The sequence below is a fragment of the Takifugu flavidus genome, chromosome 4, assembly GCF_003711565.1.
Source record: "Takifugu flavidus isolate HTHZ2018 chromosome 4, ASM371156v2, whole genome shotgun sequence".
In the NCBI taxonomy this organism is placed as follows: domain Eukaryota; kingdom Metazoa; phylum Chordata; class Actinopteri; order Tetraodontiformes; family Tetraodontidae; genus Takifugu; species Takifugu flavidus.
In genome coordinates this window covers 10177859-10200713 of record NC_079523.1, presented here as the reverse complement: position 1 = coordinate 10200713, position 22855 = coordinate 10177859, and the positions used below count along the sequence as shown (strand labels likewise).

Here is a 22855-nt window from a genome sequence, read left to right as displayed (position 1 = left end):
AACATGATCTGAGGAGTATTTGTAAAACATTCACAGCGGACGCAGTGAGCTTATTCTGGAAACATGACTAGTTGTTTTTACTGTTTTTAACCTGTTTCTATTTATAGTCTTTTAAAAATGAAGTTAGTGAGATTAACTAAAATAAACCAACATGTACTCTACACACACAGTACTTCCTACTGGATCAGATGGCTCTCATAACACTGATATATCCAGTAAACTTGGATAAAATCTGCTCGCTCTGTTTATGCTCCTCCCTGAGGCCAAACCGCACAACTGGCACACGCGCCTGTGTGTGACATCTAGAGTGTTCCTGGAGAGGAATCCTCAGGATGTCGAGCAAGCGCTGCATCCACTCGCCGCACAGATGTGGGTAATTGCTGCTAGTGTTCTTCACCCGCTCGCCATCTTCTTCCCAAAATGGCAGCCGCGCTTGTTTCGGCGTCGGAATATTCGGTGTTGGGCTGTTCGGGACGAGCGGATTTTCCCTGGATCTCATGTCTGCTCGCGCTGGCGGTGCACGGCTGCGAAGCCTCTCTCAGTTTCCCGCGGGCATTAAGGGGGACGGAAGAGAAGGCTGCCGGCGCTTCATCTCCTGCAGCAGCTGCTCCTTCAAGGTGGAAACCTGCAGCAGGCGACAAAAACGGTTCCACTTTATTAGACGTGGTTTAATCCTAATGTTCTTCTGTCACGTGACGTGTTTACCTGTTCCTCCAGGCCTTTGACCCGGTGTCTGTGAGCCCTCTCTCTGGCGCCCAGCGTTTGTTCGGCCTCCCTGAAGCTGCTCCTGAGTCTCTCGGCCTCCCGCTGGGCCTCCTCACGCTGCTTCACCAGACTCTCGCACAGCCCGTGTGACTGTTCCAGATCAGCCAGCTGCGTCTGAGTACCACAACAAACATTAAACAGGACCAACAAACCACGCGATGAGGAGACTTTGGTGGTGACCTGCGGATCAAGTGTTCCCATGCTGCAGTAAATTTATCTGGAACTCCGTTAATGCAGCCATCAAACAACTGAGATTAACCTGGAGGGAACGCGAAGCAGGCGATGCAGAGAAGACACAGATGTCTGGCAAACACTTAACTTTGTTGACTGCGAGAAAAGAAAATGCGGTAAATCAAGCGAGGGGGGAGAGCAAATGTGAAAATTGCAACAATCTGGAAACTGTGAATCATTCCTGGAAAAAAAGCGCATTTAAAAGTAGGCTAATGTACCACAGATTAACATCCACACAAACAAACCTTTCACATCAAGGTCAAAGGTGGCACTTCGAGATAAGCGAAACACAAAACTGTGTTATTTCCCTCGTTCCTCAGTGATCTTTACTGACTTGGTAAAAACAAATTGAAGATTGCCTCTTGAAGTGGAACCTGCAACATATTTTTCTTCTTTCTACCCACTTTTAACTAATTTGCAGTTTCACAAAGACATGACAAATGTTTCGGAGCACAAGAGGTGTGAAGGAGCTATTAGAGGTGACTATTGCAGGAAGCCCTTCGAGCCTCCAAAGGTGTGAAACAGCTATCAAAGCAAACACTGAGGCCAGTGGTGTCGCCTCTGCGGCTTCCCTTAGCCGCAGTTTGTCAGTAGGGGTTGATTGGGTTTGTTTTTTGTGGTCGATTCCCACCTGCAGCATCAGGATCTGCTGCTGGGCTTCCTGCAGCTCCTGCTCGGCTGTGTTCAGGGAGCGATCCAAGCGGCCCTTTGCAGCAGACAGGCGCATGCTGCTCTCCTCGGTCATCAGCTTCTGACGCTCCACCTGGCCAAAGATGCGCTTGTGAGCATGTTCCCCACGCACCAATTGTGGCGAATAAAACCTGCAGTTTCAATTGTCTGTAGCTAAACCTCACAAATGATTTGGTTTGAAGATTACCGGGGGTGTGAAGGAAACATTTCTGCGTGCGCTGTGTCCCTGACCTTATCCAACGTGTTTCTCAATGCGTTCTTGTCCTTCTCCAGCCTCACAGCCTGTCGCTCCGCATCTTTCTTCTCGGTTTCCAGCATGGCTACGGCTCTCTGCAGCCCCCGCAGCCGCTCCTCTACGGTGGCCCGTTCCACCTGAGCTGACTGGGCGCTGCGCTGGGCCTCTGTGAGACTGGCTGTGCGCTGCTGCAGGAGCTGATAAGGGAAAAAGAACAGTTACACGACTGAGAAGCTGGTGTTTGCACCTTCCTCCTATGGTTTGGGCCACTGTAAAAGATTAAATTCCACCCTAATTAAGTTCAAGATGATTCTCAAACAATCTCCTTCACCTCTTGTGTGCTCCTGAGCTCCGCCTCCAGTTCCTCTCGTCTCCGCTCGCTGTGGCTCAGCTCGCCTTGCAAGCTTTGGATACGCTCAGAGATGGAGGCCGAACTTCTCTTCCCCTCTGCCGCCGACACACGAGCCTCTTCTAGTTGCTCCTTATTGGTATAGAAGAACAACTCATGATGGTGAATTTAGAATCAACGCGGTCTGCGTTTTCCCCCCGTCTCTTTCACCTGTAGAAGCCGTTTGTCGTGCTCAACCTCAGTCAGCATCTTCTGCAGAGCTGCCAGTCGGCTCTGGTGACTGCTGTGGGAGGCAGCGGCCTCCTGGAGGCTCTTTCTGAGGGAGGATATCTTCTCTTTGAGTATCGATTCATCCTCCTGTGATTTGAGTAGTGAATGGCTCAGCCTCTCCGTCTCTCTCTGCAGCAAGGACGTGCGGGCCTCTCCTTCAGACAGCTGCAATTTGTAAAAACCACATTTGTACTTTTTTTCTTGGTATTTTTTTTCGTTCTGGGTTTCATGAGGATTGTGATTTCAATGAATCCATAAAACGTTAAAATTCCGATACCTAGGTTGATAGGTAGTAGGTGAGTTAGCACTCACACTGCTAACATAATGCTACGTTGGTTAGAATAGTTTTAGACACTAAAGCTCAGGAAGCATAAATAAATGTCAGTATTTGAATGATTGAGTATTCAAATACTCAATCATATTTGAATTCATAAATCCATGATGGAGACAAACATACTCATAAAGTCATCCGTCCTTTTCTGTCTCTCTACAGTGTGTGGCACTTTGTAAGGGAATTTTTACTGTTTGTGCATAGGTAGCTGAGTGAAGCTGCTCCATTTCTGTTTTTAAATGGACTTTTAGGAACAATAATACTACTTCAATAACTGGACGTGAACATTACAGCCAAGCGAGTGCGCCACCTGCTGGTCAATCATGGCACATGACCGCTTGAAAGGATCTCCATCTACTAATAACTGGATATTAATTATTGTGAGAAAAGTGAAGAATGCAGCCTTGAATTGTTATTTGCAGTCATGTTGTGCAGCTCTGAATGTGCGCTGTGGTGTATGTAGTAAATCATTCAATTTACCCCAGTAACAAATGACCTGATGGGAATCATAAATAATCACAAATTCACGAGACCAGAACTAACTCATCGATGTGATCATCCTCTTGTACCTGTTTCATCAGTGAGTCGTAGCGTTCCTGGGAATTCTGGCTCTCCGTTTCCCGATCCCCCAGGCTCAGTTTGAGCCTCTGCAGCTCCCCCTCCAGACTGCGCCTCCCCAGCTCCACCCGGGTGGCTCGAGCTTCAGCCGCCTCCAGAGCCTCACGCAGCCTCCTCCTCTCCGAGTCCAGGCGCATCTCAGCAGCGCGCTGCTTATTTAACTGATCCTGAGCAGTTAGATGTTTGACAGTTTAAAAAAAAAAACAGGCCTTCACTCTAAACACAAATGCATGCATAGGCACAAAAGTAAGATCCACAGCTGGGTCCGATAATAAATGTACTGTATATGAAATAGTGGTTTTGTTCCACCTCTCTCCTCCTGTGCAGAAGGAAACTTATTTAGAACCAGACATATGGGCTGCTGGCATGCAAGTGTGTGTGTTCTGTTGTTATTGGCATCTGTTGTTATTGTGTTCTGGGTGTAGTCGTGCCTCTACTGTGGAGCGCTGCCATATGCTGATCACGGCAGATCCGTTGTCACTGCTGTGCAAGCACGTACGTGAAGAGTGTGTGCGCGTGTGTGTGTACCTGCATGTTCTTTTTATCCGTCTCAGACACCTGCAGCGCTCGCTCTAAATCCCTCAGCCGGTCGGTGACCGCCCTCCTGTCCCTATCTGCCCTCCTCACCGCCTCCTCCTGCTGCTGCAGCAGAATCTGCGTGGTGCTCAGGCGCTCTTCCAGCCCACGCTTTCCTGCCCCGGCGCGTGTAAAGCACGTTAGGTCATTCAAATTAGGCTTTTAAAATGTCAAATTACTCGAGCAGTGACCTTCTTGGTATTCCTGGAAGGCCTTTTGGAGATGAGTCAGGCGACTCTGAGTGGAGTCTTGGTCCCCCAACATCTCCTCCAACTCCCGCTCCAGGAGCCCGACTCTGCATTTCGCATCATCCTGAAAATCCAGGAATAAAACATGGGTCGATCATAATGTAAGTACCCTGGCCTAAATATCCTTGACAACTTGCTCCTAAAACATTTCTTTTTTCTTTTACCCGCTCTCTCTGGGTTTCACGCAGCTCCTGCATGAAGTCTCTCAGGTCGCTCCGCAGGGCGTCAGGGTCCAACTCGGGCTGAGGAAGCGGCAGTGGTGCTTCCCCTCTCTCAGGAGATGCCGCTCCCGAATTTAAAGTAGTGTCAGGGGTGCAGACTTGAATTTCTGACAATAAAAACTAGATATTAAGCTTTCAGAGCCTGATTATCATGAACCAAAAAAAATAAATGATAGCAAACAATTTTGCTTCTGTAAACTGCAGATTTCACTTTTACCTTTGGGAGGCGATAGCGAGGTCCGCAGTGGCGAAATGCTCTGGTGACGCGATATGGTGCCCGGTGATGTCGAGCTACCTCCTGGGCTCCTACCCCGTCCTCTCCTGCCACTCGCTCCGATACCCAGTGTCCGTGTTAGCGCGGACTGAATGCTGTTCAGGCGAAACTCCAGGTCTTTCTTCCCAGCCTCGGCTCGGATAAGCTCGGCCTCCGTGGCAGCTAACCGACCCTGGGTTTCACTCAGAAGCAGGCCTGACTGTGCGGCAGAGTCCTGGGCTGCCTGGGTGCGCAGGGCGAGGTTCTTCGCTTCATCCTGCAGCTTTTTCTCGCAGCCACGAGCCTCCTGCAGCTGAGCGGTCAGTTCTCTTTCACCGCTTCGCCAGCTGGACTCGGACTCCACCAGCCGCTTCTGGGTCATGGACAGCTGAAATAAAAAGGAAGTTTTGACAGGGCTTAACAGGAAGGCGAGGACGTGCCCTTTGGCTCCAAGCCATCCTCACCTCCTTCTTGAGAAAGTCCCGAGCAGTTTCGGCTTCAGTTAACTTGTGTCTGACTGCGAAAAGCTCTTTTGCTTTCTCTTCCTCCCTCTGCTCCTCTAGCAGCAGGCGAGTCTGCAGCTCTGCCACCTCTCTTTCTTTCTGCTCCTTCTCCCCATCCAGAACCTTCAGCTGCAGCAAAGTAAAGCCCATTACATGAAGATGGCTCTAAAGAGATCCAATTCAGACCTGCAGTGGGAGGCAGGGATGGCAGACCTTTCTGCGTAGCTCCTGAAGTTCTCGTCGAGCTTCGAGTCGCGACCTTTCGACCTCCCGCAGGCAGCCGCGCAGCTCCGTAACCTCCTTTTGAACGGATGCAAAACTCTCCTCCAGCACACTCAGCTTCTGCTCCTTCTCTTCATGCTGCCGTTTCACACTGGAAAAACACCCAGTTGTAAGTTTGCGTTTCTCCGAAGCTCCTTTCATCAGCTTGGGACTTTACCTGATTCTCTCTGATTCGGCACTTCGCACAGTCTCCCTCAGCAGAATATTGGAGTGGCTCAGAGTGTCCTTCTCGTGGGTGATGTCAGCAAGGTTGCGTCGTAGCTCTGACACCTCTCTCCTGCAGGTCTCCAAGGTGTCCACTGTTTGGTTTTGCCGCCGCTCAGCGTCCATCACATCGCGTTTCAGCTGGTCCCTGGTTTCTTCGTTAGCGGCGAGCGCGGCTCTGCATTGATCCAGCTAAAAAAGGAAAAGGAAAAGGAAAGCATGTTCCATCATTGTGCCTTTATGGAAGAAGATATGCGCTTGCTGCACTGCATCCTCCCTTAAATGGGATCCTAACCTCTTTTAGAGCAACATCAGTGTGAGACTGCAGGTCGGTACAAGCCTCTCTGGCACTCTGGAGCTCCCTTTCGTGAAGAGAAGAGGCATCCTCCAGCTGAGAGCGGAGGGCCTGCAGCTCGCTGTTCAGCGCCGCGACTCTGATCTGCGTCGAAACCCCAAAAATCGAAATAAAAAGCAAGACCAGGAAGACAGGTCTTCACCACGGGCGTCACTGGCATCACCTGCTCCTGCTCTCTGTAGAGAGCGGCTTCTCTCGACATTCGCTCGGCCTCCAGGGCTGCGGCTGTCAGCTCCGCCTGCAGGCACGACACCCTGTCAGACAGCACGGCCTTCTCCGTCTCCTTCAAAGACAGAGCCTGCAGAGAGGGAACAGCAGACTCACGACAGGCAGAAACCGATGATTTACTGCATTTGTAGGGTCCCAGAAGCCCGGATCTGACCTGTTGCTTCTCCGTCTCGGCTTGCAGCAGACTCTGATCTCTGTCGTGCTGGAGACTCCTCAGCTCTTCCTGCAGCTCCTCTCGTTCCCTCTCTGCCCTGTGGAGCGGCTCCTCCATCTCCTGCCTCAGCTTTCTCAGGGCAGACTCCTGCTCCATCAGCAGGCTGTCTCGTAAAGCCTCCTGTGAAAAACAGAGCAGCCATCAGCGTTTAAAATCCCAGAAAATCTCCGTGCAGAGCCTGTACTGGACGAATGAACCTTCTGACCTTTTCTGAGACCAGTCTCTCCACCTCCTCCTGATGTTCAGAGACGGCCTTGTGCAAGGCCTGCTGGGCCTCCAGCTGTGCGGCATTTAGGGTCTGAGTCAGAGCCTGTTTCTCCCTCTCAGCCTGGGCCAACACATTCTCGCCATCTGAGCGCAGGCGCCTCAGTTCAGCTGGAAATCGCATCCAAGAAAACATCCAGGAGAAGAAAACACAGGATTTATCCATTAAGCTGTTACTCTGTCATACTCTATCATTTCCTTGCTATTATAATAATATGACATCTGAAGTTTAGCTCTTAAGGAGACGAATGTGCCACGGGTCCGTCTGCCAGCAGAACTGGAGCGGTTTATCTCTGTGCACGTGAAGGTTTGTATATCTGTGTGTTTGCAGTTTGTTCCACAATGATCAGGAATCTGAAAATTACTGAACCATTGGAAGAATTTAAATACATTTTGTGCATCTTCCATTTCCCCATCTTTCTCACCCGCTGCAGTCTCGCTGCGCAAGCGGAGGTTTTGGTTCTCCGCCTCCAGCTGTTCCCGCCGAGATTCTGCCTGAACTAGCTGCTGTTGCATCTCGAAGAGACTGGTTTCCAGAGACTCCCGCTCTGACCTGAAGGGTCGCGATCACACGTTACCCACGCAGCACGATGGGGGAATCGTCTTACATCCAACGCTCACACACACCTGAAAGCAGCTAGCTCCTCCGACAGCGCAGTGTTTTCCTTCTCCGATGCTGTCAGCTGCACCACCAGCGCCGCTTTGTCCCGGGCCAGTTCAGCTCGACTGCGACCAGCTTCCTCCAAGGCCACCTCGGACCTCTGGCCTTCCCCTTTGGCCAGACTCAACTCTGATCCCAGAGACGACACTTCACTGCAAAGCTGCCAAAATAAACCCAAAACCAATGAGGAATAAATCACAGAATCCTTTTTTCCCCTGTTTTCTTGTGCTGTGTTGAGATCTCTTCTGTACCTGGGTGACTCTCTCCTGCAGTTTAACCTTCTCTTCCCTGAGACTCTGCAGTTCGGCATCCACCCCCACCTGGCTAAGCTCGACATCCTGCAGTGAATGTTGCAGCGTGATGCGCGCAGCGTCCAGCTCCAGACGGTCCTGCTCCAGTCGGACCAGCTCATCCCTGATGGTCAACTTCTCCTGTTGCGCCTCCCGTTTCTGAGCCTGAAGGACAGACTTCTCTTCCTCCAACTTACAGAACAGACAGGGATGTGAGGATGTTTTACTGATACCTACTGCAAGCAGCTACATACAGACATACACCTTAGACCTGCCTCAACGTCCAACTAACAGACACACACTCACAATTTGGTCTGAATGGATCATTTATCTGCATTACTAATTCCATGAAAGTGTGTTTCCTAAAAACCATGTGTCACATATACCTGCAGTATGTAGGTGTTCAGGTCGGCTTTATCTTGAGCCAGACTTTCATTCAGGCTTCCCACTTTTGCGAGAGAGTCCCTGAGAGCTGCTTCTTCAGACTGCAGCTTGTTGAGCAGCAGGGAAAGTTCTGCGTTCCTGCTCTCAGCCTGGGAGACCAATAAGCATCGCATCAGTGGCACTTAATTATTGAATCTCTGGGAGTAAAAGAGCCAGGTTGTGTTTCTTTTTGGTTTTCTTACGCGAGCCAGCGCTTCAGAAAGTTGGGCTCGTTCTCCCTCCAGCACCTGCCTCTCGACCTCCCCCTTCTGGTGCGTCTCCCTCACTGCGGACAGCTCACCACGCTGGCTGGACAGTCGGCTCTCGCTCTGCTCCAACTGCTTCTGTCTGTGTCAATAAACGATGCATTCTATATGAATTCAACTCAGATCCACCAATGAGACTCAGGCATCTATGACGTCACGTGACAAACACCCTGTCACATTATTGAGGGTCAGAATAAAACCCAACTATCACCCAACTAGCAATCTCATGATTTTTAACTACATATTATCTTTGAATTGTTTTTGAGGGTTGGCATAGAGTTAAACTGAATATGGCAAAACATGTTACATAGTTTGATTGCAGAGTTGGAGAGAAAGGCCTATGTGGAAGACAATATCTCTGTCATGGACACTAATCCTTGGTTTCCTGTAAGCATTTTCACTGTGTGGATTAGTATCAGCTTCAGAGTCACTTAATCACTATCAATTATCCGCCTCACATCCTCTGTGTCTCTGCTTTGGCCCGGTCTCGCTCTAGAACGGCGGCCTCCTTCTGCTCCCTCTCGTGGTCTCGCTCTCGCTGCGCCGACGCCACGATCAGCTGGAGCTTCTTGGACTCCATCTCCAGTAACTGGCTGCTGCCCTGTGCAGCCTGCACCACCTTCTCCAAGCTCACCTTCTCGCTGAAAACAATCAGTCACAAGTGTGTTTGCAGGGTGGTGTCGCCACACGATTACTAACGGTAGGTGTCTGCTGACCTGGCCAGCACGTCTCTATCCTCCTTCAGACGCTCTTTCTCTTTCAGCGTGGTCTCCTTCTCTCTCTGGGCAGCATCCCTCTCTCTCTGCAGACTTTGGATTCGCTGTTCCGCTTCTCTTTTGGCCAGATCGCTCTCTGAGAGCTGCTTCCGCAACTGCTGGATTGAGGACTGGGAAGAGATCAGACGGCCTCGGACATCCTGTAAGCACAGACCGACGCTGCTGTCTGTTCCTCTTTCTTTCTGAGTTGGGGATTTCTGGGATTGATAACACAAATGTCACCATGTTACCTGCAGTTGGAGGGTTTTGTTTGTTACTGCAGAGCGCAGGGCGCACAGAGCCGAGTCAGTGAGGAGAGCCTGTGACGAGGACCGCGACGGGGAGGTGGACCTGCGCGTCGATGAGCTGTGGAACAAAGCCAGCAGAGGGGTGCCAGAATTTTCCTGATCGGCCTCAGACGACGAATCTCCTTCCTGTAATACTGTCTGACAAACGAACACGGACATGAACGTACATCCTCGTCCCCTCACAGCCAGCATGTTAGTGTTGCAGCTCACCTGGGCGATGTCCCGCAGAGTGTCTAACAGGGACTCGGTGTGAGTTTTCATCATCTGCATGTCGGTCTCATCGTTGACACTCTGCTCCTGAAGGGAAATTGAGCATTCGGAAAGGAAAATTAGAATGGAAAAACTGCTTTGCGGGATAGATAGGGCTTGTTTTCTTTCCCTTTAAAAAACTCACCTTAAGTTTCCTCATTAGAACTGCAATTTCAGTGTCTCTCTCTTCAATTTGTCCCTTCAGTCTCTCGCTCTCTCTCAGCAAGTCGGACAACCTGCAAGGTTGGTGCAGTAAGAATTATTAGCTAGTTTACTCATTAGTGTTCTGCTAGCGAGACCCCTAAACACAGAGAGCGACCTGAGGCTGAGGCCGCTCTTCTCTGCATCCGCCTTCGTTTGAAAGTTCATCATCTCTCCCACGCGCTCCCTCAGCTGCTGCTCCAGCTGGAGCCTCAAGGACTTCTCCCGCTCCAGGGCCAGAACTGCCCCTCCCTCTCGGCTGTGAAGCACGCTGGACAGACTGGAACAGGACACCTGCACAGAGTGGCACGTCCGCGCCAGCTCGTTGCGCATGTCCGACAAATCCCTGCGGACAGAAAACCAAAAGCGTTAGCGGCAACGAGGCGTAAAAGAACAGCTGGACGGTTCACGCAACGCGGATCCTGACCTTTCGGTGCCGTTCTTCAGTTCGCAAACGTTCCTCCGGAACCCGACGACTTGACGCCAGAGCATCAGCAGACGGCTGTGCTCGCTGCTGAAGTAACTGTGGAAAGACTGCATGAAAGCAAGAAATCACTCAAAAACGATCCTGATTTATCTCTTAAAATAGTCCCCGAAGCATCCCTCCACCACCTCCTCCTCTCTCCGCCAGTCCGACTCCTTCTGTTCCAGCTCCTCCCTGGCTTTTGTCCAGTCGGTGGTGAGTCTGCGGATGTCCTGACTGAGAGCCTCGTTGGCTATGCCGGCCTGCTCTAGCTGCTCCCTCAGCATGGCGTTCACGGCGGACAAACTGCTGCTCCTGCAACCCCAACAAAAACACACAAGAGGAAATATAAATTCCTCTGCGGGCCAAAAGCAGTCACATAGTCAGTCTGGGTCACTAATCGGACCGCTGTTGTTCTTCCTCCAGGCGGATTAAAGCGTCCTCCAGGTTGCTGCTTTGCTCATCTTGATGGCGACCGTTAGCGGCTTCGCTGACCCCCTGAGGGAGATTTTAAAGTATTATAATCCCTGAAGTAGAGCACCTCCTAATGATCCGAACAGGTTTCACTCACAGTCAGCAGGTGTTTGTCCAACTCTGAGGTTTTCTCCTGCAGTATCTGCTCTAAATCCCCACACCTCTTTTTGTACTGAAGCACCTGAAATGACAGGGGGTAAAAAAAAGAGTGACACACTGCGTCTCGGGTGCACAGGAGAATAAAACAAACGCACCTTAGCCTGCAGCTTCTGCACGAGCTGCGCCTGCCTCTGCTGGCCCTCCTGGTAAGCAGTGAGTTTTCGCTTGTAAGCCGCCTGCTCCTCATCCAGCCGCCGGCGGAGATCCACGTTCTGCTGGGTCAGGCTGCGCGACTCGGGTGAATCGCGGTCGCCCTGGGCCGTGTCAAAACGTAACGTCTGTTCCAGCTGTGCGTTTGATTAAGGGACGGGAGGAGAGCGTTCTATTTAAAACGTGCTGTCGGTTCAACACAACAGCTCAGAGACTTCTGCTGGTTCTTGTGTGTATTTTACTGTTGCCTCAGCTTGTAGGACGACACAAGGACGTGTGGAGGTCGAAAATGGATTATTACCGTAAGTTTAGTTACAACAGAACTGAGAGGAAATTGGAAATTCTTTGACATGGATTCAGGCTTGTCTTCTGTAATGTTCAACCCAAAATCAAATGTGGCCTCCGCCCATCTCCACTGAAGTGCCTGTTGACTGTCGCCCGGGGTGACGGACACCATGGCAACGTCACACTTCAGTTCATACCAGCCCCCGTCACCTGGGTGACCAGCGAATCTCAGACAAAGAAACACCAACACTACTTCAATGGTAAAAGGGGATAATTTAGACAAATATCACCTTTGAGACTTTTCTAATTTTTACACAAAAGTTGCCCCACCGTGGGCATGATGGGAAAGCGTTCGGGTTTGATCTATAGTCAGGTCATGTTGTAGACTGTCGGTGCATGAGGCCTCACCCTCTCGCTGATTGCACTGTACTTAATGGCGAGCTCGTCCCGGTCGGCTCGACTGTGGGCCAGCAGGTCCTCGAGCCTCGCCAGCTCTCCCTGCAGCACCCGGTTCTCCTCCTGCAGCGACATGACCGAGGACATGGCCCCCGCCGCTGACAAACACAGACAGCAGTCAGACAATGGCCAAGCCTCACGCCTGCATGTGTTACTCCTAAAGATTGTGGCAACTCACGACTTTCACTGAGGTTTTTTGTGACAATTTCTCGCACTCGTGCTGGCAAACATGCAGGGGGGGCATCCGGCGAGGGCCCCCGAACTGTTAATTTCTTCTCCTCAGACAATACACTCTCTTCCAGCCTCTGTGATAAAAATAAAAGTAGTTCAATGCCCGAATGTGTTTTATAAATTAAAATTACAAATAGGCCCTAGAAAATAATAAACACAGAAAAAAATAAACTCATGCGCAACGGAAACACAAGGAGTCACAAAGAGGTGGCAGCTTTTTTTGTCACATCACAACACAATTAAACAAGCAACGGAGGAGCGGAGGAAGAGTCCGTGTGTCTCACCTGGATCACAGACTCCAGTTTATTGGAGTCTGAATTTTCCGAAGCGCTCATCGTGACGGGCAGCAGGTGGCTTTTAAAAAAAATAAAAATAAAATATAATAATAACGAAGAAAAGAGAAGCGTCAAATCCAAGTTAGGGTTGCGTCTTCAAGGGGGGGAGAAAATCAGGAAAAGTTCTCAGGTCGGAGTGGGTCGTGTGACGGAGCCGATAAAGTTGCGTCGCGGGGGAGCAGAGATCGTCCTGGTCCGGTGCAGGCAGGCGCAGATTGAGGACAGCGGGATTAGGAGGCTTTAAGACGCACAACCTGCAGCTCCACCTCCAGCACCGCACCGTCGCTGCTTCTCCCAAACCACCAGGACGAGTCAGATAAAGCGTCCGAGCCAGGACGGAAACGCGAGGCTCGGTCATTTTAAGTCATTTAAAGTAACTGTAGGGTAACGCTGCCTTTTTAGTTCAGGCTGCAAGACCAGGAATGGAGGACACATTTCTCTAAATACAAGGCTAAATAGACGAATAAATACAATCGCTGTAACCTTCATGCTAGAATATGTTGGCAGCTCGTCCATAACTATAATTCTCCATTGCGTTGACGCACGTTTTCAGCCCAAATACACACTTTGGTTCTGCTAGCCTGTGATGCATTCATGTTTAGGAGTTGGCATCTGCATCACAACAGTGTGTGATCGCGCACACACACAGTGTTTCCATCACTGGTTTCTAGGACTGAGAGAGGTGCAAGAAAAGAAGCCCCATGGTGGGTAAAGATGAGTCAAAACCCCCCATCAACGAGGACAAACCTGAATCTGCAGGCCTCAAACTGGTCTTTGCCTAGTTTTGGATTGAATTTAATCTCACAGTTTAGCCCCATTTGTTATCTGCACACTTTTGGAAGGACACAGAGGACAGACTTTATTCACCAGGCAAGGAGACAGACAATAACTGGAGACCGCGACTGTCCTCAATTATCTTTGACATGAAGAGGTGACAATGTAAGCATATGACCCTTTGTAAATCCATTAATCCAACATAAAATACACGATAAACTCTTCATAATTTTATCTGAGGATCTTTCTGTGGTTGGTGGATCATTCAGCAAAATCACAGCCAAAATGTCAAACTGTGATGGAGCTGTGACGTGATTGTTGGGGTGGTCATACAAGAGGATCTTTGTGTCACACACACACACACACACACACACACACACACACACACACACACACACCACACACACACACACACACAGAGCGGGTGGGAGAGAGTTTCTATACTTGTGGGGGCATTATGTATAAGTGAAGTCCCTGAAGAAGAGCTTCCGGTTTTCAGTGAAACTATAAACTAAATCTATTGTTTCATCTCAGCTCTCGGAGAGCAATAGAACCCAGATCGGCAGCTGAGATGGACTGAATCTGCCGCTTGAACACACCTGTTGATCCTAACCACCATCCAACAACACGCCTGCCCAGTTCGAACCACCATTAAGAGATGGGTGATACTGGGATGGAATCTACTGGGAGGAATGCCTCCTCTCCTGCGATCTACCGTCTACACTCCCTCATCTGCACCAGCTGCTCGACGAGATAAAGCCGGAGAAACCGCGCAAATCTCTAAAAGTCCGTTGGCGGCTGTTGGAGGCGGGTCGGCAGCATCCGAGCAAATAAAAACATTTCGAAAACGAGACTTTACACTGAGATTCAAAACCAGAACGCGGCTCTGCGGGGCAGACCCGACCCGCATGTGTAGGAGGCGAAAGCGTCCACATGGCGGCTTGCGATCTTACCTCAGCTCGGCCTCAGATTGATGAGATCCGTCCCGCAGAGATCATCCAAACAAGCGAGAAGCATCCGTGGCTACAGCCTCGGAACAGCGGGGACTGCAGGAGCTCCAGCGCTGACCTCCTCCATGCTTTTTCCGGGGAGGGACTTCCAGTTCACAGCCGGCGGCCTGCAGGAGCGCTGCAGCCCTCTTCTGTTCCTCCGTGTCGATCGTGAAGGAAACGAAACTATCAGCGAGTCGGGTGAAATTTCATTTCCGAGAGAACACTTCGACAGATTTGCTGTAGTCGTAAAAGCGCTTTCATAAACCAGGGTTTAATTAAGTCATATGCAAAAATCTAATGAAATTATTTATGCAATGGAGAATAAGGTCAGAGGTCACGTCCTGCAGGTCAAGGGGACATCTCGGGACTGAACGGCTCTCCTCCTCCTGCTCCGACTTTGCCAAGGTTGTTTCAGAATTGGGTAATGATCATTTTAAAAAGAAAAGGAGCCAAGGAAATATACTGTTTATTTACAAGATAAAATCTTAAAAACCTTTTAGAGCTGGTCAAACAGGCACTTAATCATATCAATGCAAATTAGTGAAGGATTGAGGAAGATTCGGTTGGTAAAAGGCACTTTCAAAAATCAACAAGTCGAGGACAAACATGATCCTACAGAAGACACACTCCTTCGCCCTACAGCTCCAAGGCTTTTCTGGTTCAAGGGTTTTTAAGTAAAATTGCCCAACAAATAACTTGATAGTTGGGAGCTACATCTGCAGGCTGAATTGTAGCTAAATAAAACATAGATACTCCAAATGCAACTGTGTTTCTTATCATACAAACATGAAGAGACTAATGACGGTGTACTGAGAAAAGAGTCTAAAACTCCCACTGCATAGTCGAGTATGAATAGGGGGGAAAAAAATCTACATAAAAATAAAATATGTACATTTGACTGTTTTGTTCTGTTGTGTTTAGTCTTTAGCAACGAATGACTTCCAGAATGGCAGCAGATAGCTGGCCTGCAGTTCCTCTCTTAGATTCAGTGGAATGTAAGAATCCGAGCGTATCCCAGGTGTTTTCAGGACTCAGCTGAACTGCACCCATCCTGGTTTGACGGGATCTTGACTGGAGCTGTGGACACAGGGGGAGTGAGGACAGAACGACGATGGACAGAAGAGCAGATGCAGAGATTTTGATAGGATCGACCATAAACCCGACTGATGTGACCCGATGGGTCACTACGCAAGTGTGAGGTGAGGTTTCATGACTTACGTTGAGGCTGCAGATGTGAAATCTCCCCACATGTCCGTGCTGGGCTGAGGCTGAGCAGCAGGAACAGGAGGTCCGAAGTCTAAAAGGGCGGCTGGATTGAAGGAAGGAGGGTTAAAAATGAAGACTTTTAAAAAGGGCATTTTTGGAATCCATTCTACTAAAAGGGAGGATAATCACCAGCATTGGTCTGTGCCACTGGGACTGTCTGCTGTCCCCCAGGAGGGGGGATAAGACCCCCAGCCTTTGCACCAGGTGGAGGAGGAAGTAGACCCCCGCCCGCGGGCCGAGCTTTGGCGCCACCTGCGTCTTTCTTCTTGATGTTCTGTGACAGAGAACAGCACTCTCTGAAACTCTGTAACTAGTTACACCCTGGTTTAATTGAAATGCTCATAATTTCCAAAAATCTCCATCGTCTCTAACGCGGACTCAACACTCACGCCAATGTTGATCTTGATGGTCTGCCCCTCTTTGAAGCTGAGGTCCAGTTTAGGTCCTGGGCACTCAGACGCTTGTTTTGCAAACTCAGATTCTTGCTTCACCCACCTACAGAAACAGTTTTAAACATAACTACTAGTTCAAGATGAACTCATCTGTACCCCACTTTCTCCCCCAAAGCAAACAGGCATCACAATGAAGAGCGTTCAAAGGTATTACAGTCAAATCACATTCACAACATTTCCAGGTTCAATGTATTCAAGTTGACTAAAGAGATTTTTATTTGTGATGTCGTCTTTCTTGTCATTAGTCGAAGAAAAACTTACTTAAAATGATCTTGTAGCGCTACGTTGAAATCAAATGAGTCTCCTCGATCAGCAAATCCCAGACCGATAAAAGCGTGACGCCCTTAATTACAAAGAGACAAACATAATTAACCACATACACAATATATTACTCCAATATAAAGTGTTCAGTAAGAGACATGACTAGGAAGAGGATGCTACCTGGAGCAGTCACGCGCGCCACTAATGCATTTATACAAAATTTAGAGTCTCAAAATTTAAAAAAAACTCCAGCTATAGCATAGGCTGTCATTACTATGAGTTCCATTGCACTGCATTGAAAATAATGCTGGGGAAAAGCACCCTAGAGCATAACTGGCAATGGATTTCAAGGGGGGGCAGACTTAATGAAACAAAAACGAAGGTATGTGTTGATAAATGTGCCTCACCATTTCCATCTTCTATCCGGATCACAAAATATCTGCTGGAGTCCGTGACTGATTCCACCACGCTTCCAGGATACTGTGAAACTGGAGCTTGGGCAAACAACTCTCCTGCAAAAACAAATTTACCCCAAACAATGTCTCAGGCTTTTGGACCACGGTGGCCATAATCAAATAAAAAAGGTGGTTAAAAAAACAACAAAGAGAGACAGCAGTGACCTATGCCTCATTTCAAATGTATAAATACATGTCCAGTAAACACTTTTTAATATGTAAAAAATGACAGGAATTTACTTCTAGTATTCGTAGGAGCCAGTTAACAGCAACCCTACCAAACTACACACATATCAGAACACAAAACTACCCATTCCTTGGTTAGGTAGGTCAGATTTTTCAGACTAGTTGAACTTGTTGAATACTACTAATTTAGCTCAATTTAGTTCCAGTGAGACAACAGATCATTTACCTGTATTCGTGTCCTCTAACTTTATAAAGGCCATCTTGCCTTTAGCAGTGATTTTCATTCTACCACTCCATGCAGGTTCATCCAGTTTCCAGTCAGCAGCCCTAAAAAAAAGAGGAAATTCAAGTTTTTGGTATTTAGTAAAATGGCGGAATTGACCACAAGAACATAAATAGTTATATTGCAGAAATGGATTCTTTTTACTGCATCAACCAAATCCTTATTTTACAGAAGACAATTGTAACAGACATATAACTTAAAAAAAGTTTTTTGTTTTTTTTAAAAAAACTGCGTAAATTTATCTGATACAGGGAAACGAAGAATAAATGCATATAGCTATTCTGATAAGAAAGAACTCGATCAGTTTTTCCGAACTTTTCCAACAAGCTCTTGCATGCACTTCTAGTGCACTGCAAAACTAGGAAACTATCAGGCAGTTGCTTAATCACCCCTGGATTCATTTTAATTGATCAAAATCCCCTTTTCTAAAACCATGCGTGTCAGCAAGAGACCAACTAAAGAGGCCAAAGTCTGGCTAAAAAGACTCAACACACATAGTAGCAATGGTTGCACTTGTGCATTAAATAGTGGCTTTCAATATGTATTACAAGTGAAAGGATCCGTTTAAAAAAAGAAAAGAAAAATAACAAACACTGTCCGTCAAACTCAACAGGGAAAAAAATGACAGGCATTCACACGATCCGTCAGGTGTCCGATAATGGGTGTTTCATTAAAATTAGCATCGCAGCCAACGCTTGGTTTGCGGCCGGCGAGACTCCGCATTTAAGTGTAACTTTCGAATTGTCTTACCGATATCCACGATTAGACGCCCGTGGGGGTATTCCATACACGTGAACCTTTGGTTTCACACAAAGCATCGACTCATAACTGTCGTCTTCTGCCATTTTGTCAAGTTTCACTAACTATTACACACAACTTCCTACTTTAGTCGTTCCTCTTCTTTTTCCCAGTAGCGACATGGACTCGACACGATACTGCCCCCTATGGGCAAGGAGGTCTCTCTGTCAATATTTACATTACAGCCTTAACGCTCCCATTTTCATTCATTACAAGATGGCAGTATTTTATCTTAAATACATTCCAAGTTTTCCTGGATATTTTATCCCAAAAGAGACTGTAATAGCTGAATATTTTAAAATGTCCATCTTCCCATATCTGGAGGGGTTTAGAACAGGATAGCAAGTGGCCAAAAACGTGGACACGTTTTTCTCGTTCCTTTATGCAGTCATTTTATTTGTTTATAAATTGCCCGTTGTCACCAAAATCCTAATGGGAACAATTATTTCTACAAATTTATGTGAAAAACAACAAATTCATCAATAGAATCAGAAAGAGGTGCTTCAAAATTAGTTGCCAGATTTAACAAAATATAGAAAACAAATTCCTCTTGATTCAAAATGTTTATTAAAGGGTATTAAAAAGATCATTTGTCTTTTCAAGTTTCAAAATAACAACACTGGACAGATGGCTGTGAAAAAAATAAAGCAATGCATCATGGGTAAATGACATTGGTAGATTTTTTTTTAAAAATGTGTCCTTAATTTTTTAAAATTTAAATGACAAATGGCTGATTTTTAGGAATAATACTCCTAGAAACAGCGTGCCTTTTTTTTTCTCTTCCTGAAACGACACATTTGATTTTCTGGAACTGGATTCTACAGCTGGAACAATCTAGATTTAAAGGTTCTGCATGTGGAGGCGCCAGAGGGTGTGATGGCGGCACACAACATGTGGTTCTAACCAAGTTTGCCTCTAGACAATGTGTAGTTGACGATACATGAAGTGCGTTATTGGAACAGGATGTTGCTGTCAACCAAAAGATAATAGAAATTCACATTTTAACCAGAACAGTTCATTTGCAGCCTGTGTCCAGTTTATTTCACACAATGATTCTTTGTAGTCACAATAATTCCAATTACTTATTTTATCACAGAATCTGAGTGATCAAATTATCAGGGAACACAGTCAGACTCCTGCAGCAACAGCTTTATTGCATCCTTGCCAAGTGTGGCTTTTGTCTGGCTAAAAGATCATCTGAATTAGACTCTAAATTTCCCCATAAAATAATTAAGTGTACAAAAAACTAAAAACAAACAAGCCACGAAACAAAAAACTAAACGTAAGCATTACCAAATGAAAATGTATGCACGCAGAATCAATAGTCATTTAAGGCAGGCCAGTTTCCAAGATAAAAGAGATACTGAGGACATCAGCATTTGGTGAAACTAATGATTTGTGTCATTTTCAATTGGTGCCCAACAAGTAATCAATATTGTAAAACCCCGCAGAAACACAGATAAGGCATTCATTAGAAATGGGCAGTGAAAATTGGCTTCGATCCACTGAAACATTAATATTTGAGAGGTTTTAGCCTTTATTATTAATGCGCCTAACTTCCCTTGCTACTTCTGATTTAAAAAAACAAAAAACAAAATACACACACTTAGTCAACATACTGCAATGAAAACATATGGAGTACTGGTGAGTGGGATTTTCTCTTGGTGACTCGGTTAGTAGAAATGGAAAGAAAATACAGACGGGGCGACGATGGCGTTTGGCGAGCTGGGATTATAAAGTCATATTGACGTCTGATTTTCTAATCCGACAATGACCAGCACAGACATTTACAGGGGCTAGTTAACTTCCACATCAGTACACGACGCACACAAAAACAATGTAAACTTAGAAATAAAACAAAAAACAGAAAAGGATCTGAAACGAAGCACAAGACTGTTAATATGGACGATAAAAATCATTTAGGAGGAAAAATATGGGGGACAAAATTCATTATTATTGCTTAAATGAACTTTTGTGACATTCTGCTCTCTCCGCCGGTAATCTCTGGCCACAGGCTGTGTGCCCACCAGGAGCTTCATTCATAGATCCACCAGAGCCAGACAGAGGCCTGTGACCTATACTGCTGCTCAGACTCCACAGCATTCACACCCACGTTGGGCACTTTTACACAAGGGGCTGGCCCCGTTCCTACCAACCTGCTCTCCAGCTCCGGAACATGCATTAAACTCAGCACAATTCAGCAAGTCACTTGCACCGAACCGCTCCAAACCGGGGCCAGAGTCCCGGTGGGCACCCAGCCATGATCCACGCCGCACCAGTGGAAAGGCCGGCTCGTTCGTCGGTCTCTGTGGTGGAATATCACCACAGATTCACAAACCCTGCCTTATTCATCCTCTGGAGGCAGACACCTTATGCCCCAGTGCTCGGAAGGTCGGCCGTATGTAAAATCATAGGGCACCTTGCGGTTCATCAAAATATCACAGTGTAGAGGGATGTGAGCTGAAGGCCCGTTCGCAGCGGGGAACAGAACAGGTTTCGGATCTCTGCTGGGCCTTTGCAATATTCCACAGAAAGACAACTCAAGGCAGAATGCAAAGGCCATGCGAGTAATCAGAGGACAGAGTGTGGAGCACTGGAGTTCAGTCCATGCTACGTGTTTCTAACGCTGACAAACATTTGCATTATCCACCACTCGTACTCTTCATACCAAACACATCCCATTTAAGTGTCACCTTTAACGTCGCCACGGGGAGACAGCAGGTTCTGGGCAGTATGTGGATCTGCTTTATCTGCAGAGTCTGAAACCCGATGTCCCGTCGGGGCCAGTGGGCTGGCGGATCACATGATTGTTAGGACGAACTGCTTCTGATGTTTGCTGTGTGTTCAGACGAGTTGGCCTAAAGAAATGACAGCGAGGGTGTGTTCAGGTTCATTTCAAGAATCATTTATTTGCTTTATATATTAGCTGATCCTTAACTGTTTACCTGTCCTGGCCGGGATTGTCTAGAGGCGTCTCCCCCGAAGAAGCACTACCCAAAATCCTTCGTCGTGCTTCAGCATACTCGGCCTCCCGCTGGGCCAGCGACTTCATCTGCTGAGTGGGTCGGGATAGGGATGCCGGATTTCCAGAGGTGCCGTTGTTTGTAGGACGTTTTAGGATTCTGATTTGTGGCGGGGGCGCCGCAGGCAGGGAGTCATCCTGGATAACAATAGCAGTTCTAACAGGTGAACCACCAGATCCCAGGTGAGTTTTCCTAATAATGTACGAGCAAAACAATGAAATGAGTGAAACCGTGTCACTGAGGCAATGTGAAGAAGATTTGGATAAGGTTGTTTGCTTACTTAGCTTCTTGATTTATTTTCAGTTTAGCCTCAAGTCTCCTCTCAATTTCCTATGTAGAAAGGAATATTTCACGTTCAACAATGATAGAACTCACAAGGATTGGAGCGAGCGGGTCAGAATTACAAAAACAGAACCAGCGGTATCGGATCCAGCGCAGCATTGCGGGTGTCGACAAGTGCAGCTCTTTTACACAGGATGTGGAGAGTCAGCAATAAAGTGTGTTTGAAAAACGTGTGTAATAATCTTCCCGGATCACCAAATTACCTTTATGCAACCTGTAATCAAACCTGTAAATCGCTTCAGACGTAGGGTGAACACTAATTCCAGGAGGACCTTTACACTGGACTTCTCCACCGTTTAAGCAGTGCTTTAACCCACCAACACAGTTTAAAATAGACCATAATAATCATGCGGCAGAGTAACGCTACACCTCACTGTGTAATTTCCGCAATGGGCGGGGCCAAAGACGGGTAATTATGAGGGAAAAGTGGACGCTGTAGAATATTACCTTGATATATACACACACACACACACACACACACACACACACACACACACACACACACACACACACAAACACACACACACAAACAAAATGACCTGAATCTGGTTTTAGCCCCCATTTCTCCCTATGAAGCAGTTCATTTCAGGCCTGATTGGAACGCAACCGGAACATACACAATGTTTATGTACACCAGCATCAGCCAACTACGGGGCACGTCATACCCATTCTGTCGTTGGTAGCTGTGAATCAGAAACACGGATTAACCTTGTTAACAGCGAGATACAAGGTGGACGATTCTCACCCCACTGTCCGCTGCTTCTTCCCAGCTCTCTGCAACCTCTTCATCCTCCATCTTTAGCACTAATGCTGGTGGGTTACCTGCTCGGATTCACTGGCTAAGTTATTATCCGCCACGCCTATTACATTAGACAGAGGGGACCACTGAATCGGACCCGCAGAAACCTCAATGCGAGGATTAAAATCGCCTACGCGGGGTATAAATGGAGTGATTTCTCAAAGCTTTTGTTGGCCTCGTGTTAGCCTGCTAGCTTAGCGTCCGACCGAGGGCCGAGTCGGTAGCTGCTGCTTTAAATCTGACGTCACATCCTCCTTGTAACTATTACATTTTGTGAATCAACAGACGGCCGCTGAAGGCGACAACAAACTAATCATATGGATTATATATATTGCCCGAACGCCATATTTAAGTTATAAACATTAGCTGCTGTTCGAGTTTTAAAAAAATCTGTCTATTGAGTTACAGAGGAAGGGGAAATGTTTCTTATACCTTATGTAGCATTAGCTTGCTAGCTACCAAGTTAAAGGCATTGCATCAGTTTCAAAATATAAATAATAACATATATTTTATTATTACAGTTAAATATGACAGCAAGAAATATTTAATTCGTAAAGAGATCATTTAAAGGGAGACTGTTTAGATGTGAAACTGCAGGCGACCAATAAAACGAGATCAAATATGAGTTATTGAATTACAAAACATACATAAAATCGGAGAAGTGACTACGTTCTGTGTTTC

The 22855-nt window shown here is 47.2% G+C and overlaps 3 protein-coding genes and 1 long non-coding RNA gene across 8 annotated transcripts; 1 reads left to right on the top strand and 3 right to left on the bottom strand.

Annotated features, from left to right (window-relative positions):
• Window positions 1-50: 50 nt before the first annotated feature.
• crocc2 (ciliary rootlet coiled-coil, rootletin family member 2) lies at window positions 51-14561 on the bottom strand. 5 transcript variants are annotated; one of them, XM_057029400.1, is made up of 38 exons: window positions 14271-14561; window positions 12493-12562; window positions 12156-12282; window positions 11930-12075; window positions 11182-11373; window positions 11025-11108; window positions 10860-10951; window positions 10603-10768; window positions 10418-10524; window positions 10109-10336; window positions 9935-10025; window positions 9751-9837; window positions 9484-9678; window positions 9194-9393; window positions 8936-9118; window positions 8415-8559; window positions 8175-8321; window positions 7750-7980; window positions 7465-7658; window positions 7263-7390; window positions 6779-6948; window positions 6514-6693; window positions 6295-6429; window positions 6072-6215; window positions 5730-5968; window positions 5504-5663; window positions 5252-5419; window positions 4752-5175; window positions 4478-4641; window positions 4257-4377; window positions 4018-4181; window positions 3441-3656; window positions 2481-2705; window positions 2253-2402; window positions 1918-2118; window positions 1628-1759; window positions 706-879; window positions 51-625 (listed from the first exon to the last, which is right to left on the bottom strand). In XM_057029400.1, the coding sequence occupies exons 2-38, from the start codon at window positions 12541-12543 to the stop codon at window positions 539-541; spliced, it is 6048 nt and encodes a 2015-aa protein (XP_056885380.1). In that variant the 5' UTR covers window positions 12544-12562; window positions 14271-14561; the 3' UTR covers window positions 51-538. The 5 variants fall into 5 exon arrangements, with proteins under 5 accessions (XP_056885380.1, XP_056885382.1, XP_056885381.1 ...); XM_057029402.1 differs by lacking the exon at window positions 12493-12562; XM_057029401.1 differs by lacking the exon at window positions 14271-14561 and having other exon boundaries at window positions 2253-2399; window positions 12493-12849.
• On the top strand, window positions 13135-14914 carry LOC130523849 (uncharacterized). Its single transcript, XR_008950025.1, has 2 exons — window positions 13135-13482; window positions 13852-14914. It is a non-coding gene; the product is annotated as an uncharacterized LOC130523849 (long non-coding RNA).
• necap2 (NECAP endocytosis associated 2) lies at window positions 14760-18137 on the bottom strand. Its single transcript, XM_057029426.1, has 8 exons — window positions 17963-18137; window positions 17156-17256; window positions 16696-16800; window positions 16289-16370; window positions 15965-16070; window positions 15705-15849; window positions 15528-15618; window positions 14760-15386 (listed from the first exon to the last, which is right to left on the bottom strand). Exons 1-8 carry the CDS (start codon window positions 18055-18057, stop codon window positions 15341-15343), a joined length of 771 nt encoding a protein of 256 aa, XP_056885406.1. The 5' UTR covers window positions 18058-18137; the 3' UTR covers window positions 14760-15340.
• Window positions 18138-18560: 423 nt separating this feature from the next.
• Window positions 18561-22558, bottom strand: LOC130523846 (SUZ domain-containing protein 1-like). Its single transcript, XM_057029432.1, has 4 exons — window positions 22121-22558; window positions 21314-21363; window positions 20956-21225; window positions 18561-20868 (listed from the first exon to the last, which is right to left on the bottom strand). Exons 1-4 carry the CDS (start codon window positions 22169-22171, stop codon window positions 20757-20759), a joined length of 483 nt encoding a protein of 160 aa, XP_056885412.1. The 5' UTR covers window positions 22172-22558; the 3' UTR covers window positions 18561-20756.
• Between the last annotated feature and the right edge of the window lie 297 nt (window positions 22559-22855).

Excerpts from the sequence above, each read along its gene's own strand:
- necap2 (XM_057029426.1), bottom strand. The coding sequence starts at position 18,057 with ATGGCAGAAGACGACAGTTATGAGTCGATGCTTTGTGTGAAACCAAAG. Across the intron at positions 17,257-17,962 it reads GCGTCTAATCGTGGATATCG|GGCTGCTGACTGGAAACTGG; the intron begins GTAAGACAATTC and ends TCTTTTTTTTAG. Across the intron at positions 16,071-16,288 it reads GCGCTACAAGATCATTTTAA|GTGGGTGAAGCAAGAATCTG; the intron begins GTAAGTTTTTCT and ends CTGTTTCTGTAG.
- LOC130523846 (XM_057029432.1), bottom strand. The coding sequence starts at position 22,171 with ATGGAGGATGAAGAGGTTGCAGAGAGCTGGGAAGAAGCAGCGGACAGT. Across the intron at positions 21,226-21,313 it reads AAAATAAATCAAGAAGCTAA|GAAAACTCACCTGGGATCTG; the intron begins GTAAGCAAACAA and ends GTACATTATTAG. Across the intron at positions 20,869-20,955 it reads GACAATCCCGGCCAGGACAG|GCCAACTCGTCTGAACACAC; the intron begins GTAAACAGTTAA and ends TCATTTCTTTAG.
- crocc2 (XM_057029400.1), bottom strand. The coding sequence starts at position 12,543 with ATGAGCGCTTCGGAAAATTCAGACTCCAATAAACTGGAGTCTGTGATC. Across the intron at positions 10,952-11,024 it reads TGGACAAACACCTGCTGACT|GGGGTCAGCGAAGCCGCTAA; the intron begins GTGAGTGAAACC and ends AATCTCCCTCAG. Across the intron at positions 7,391-7,464 it reads GAGGAGCTAGCTGCTTTCAG|GTCAGAGCGGGAGTCTCTGG; the intron begins GTGTGTGTGAGC and ends GCGACCCTTCAG.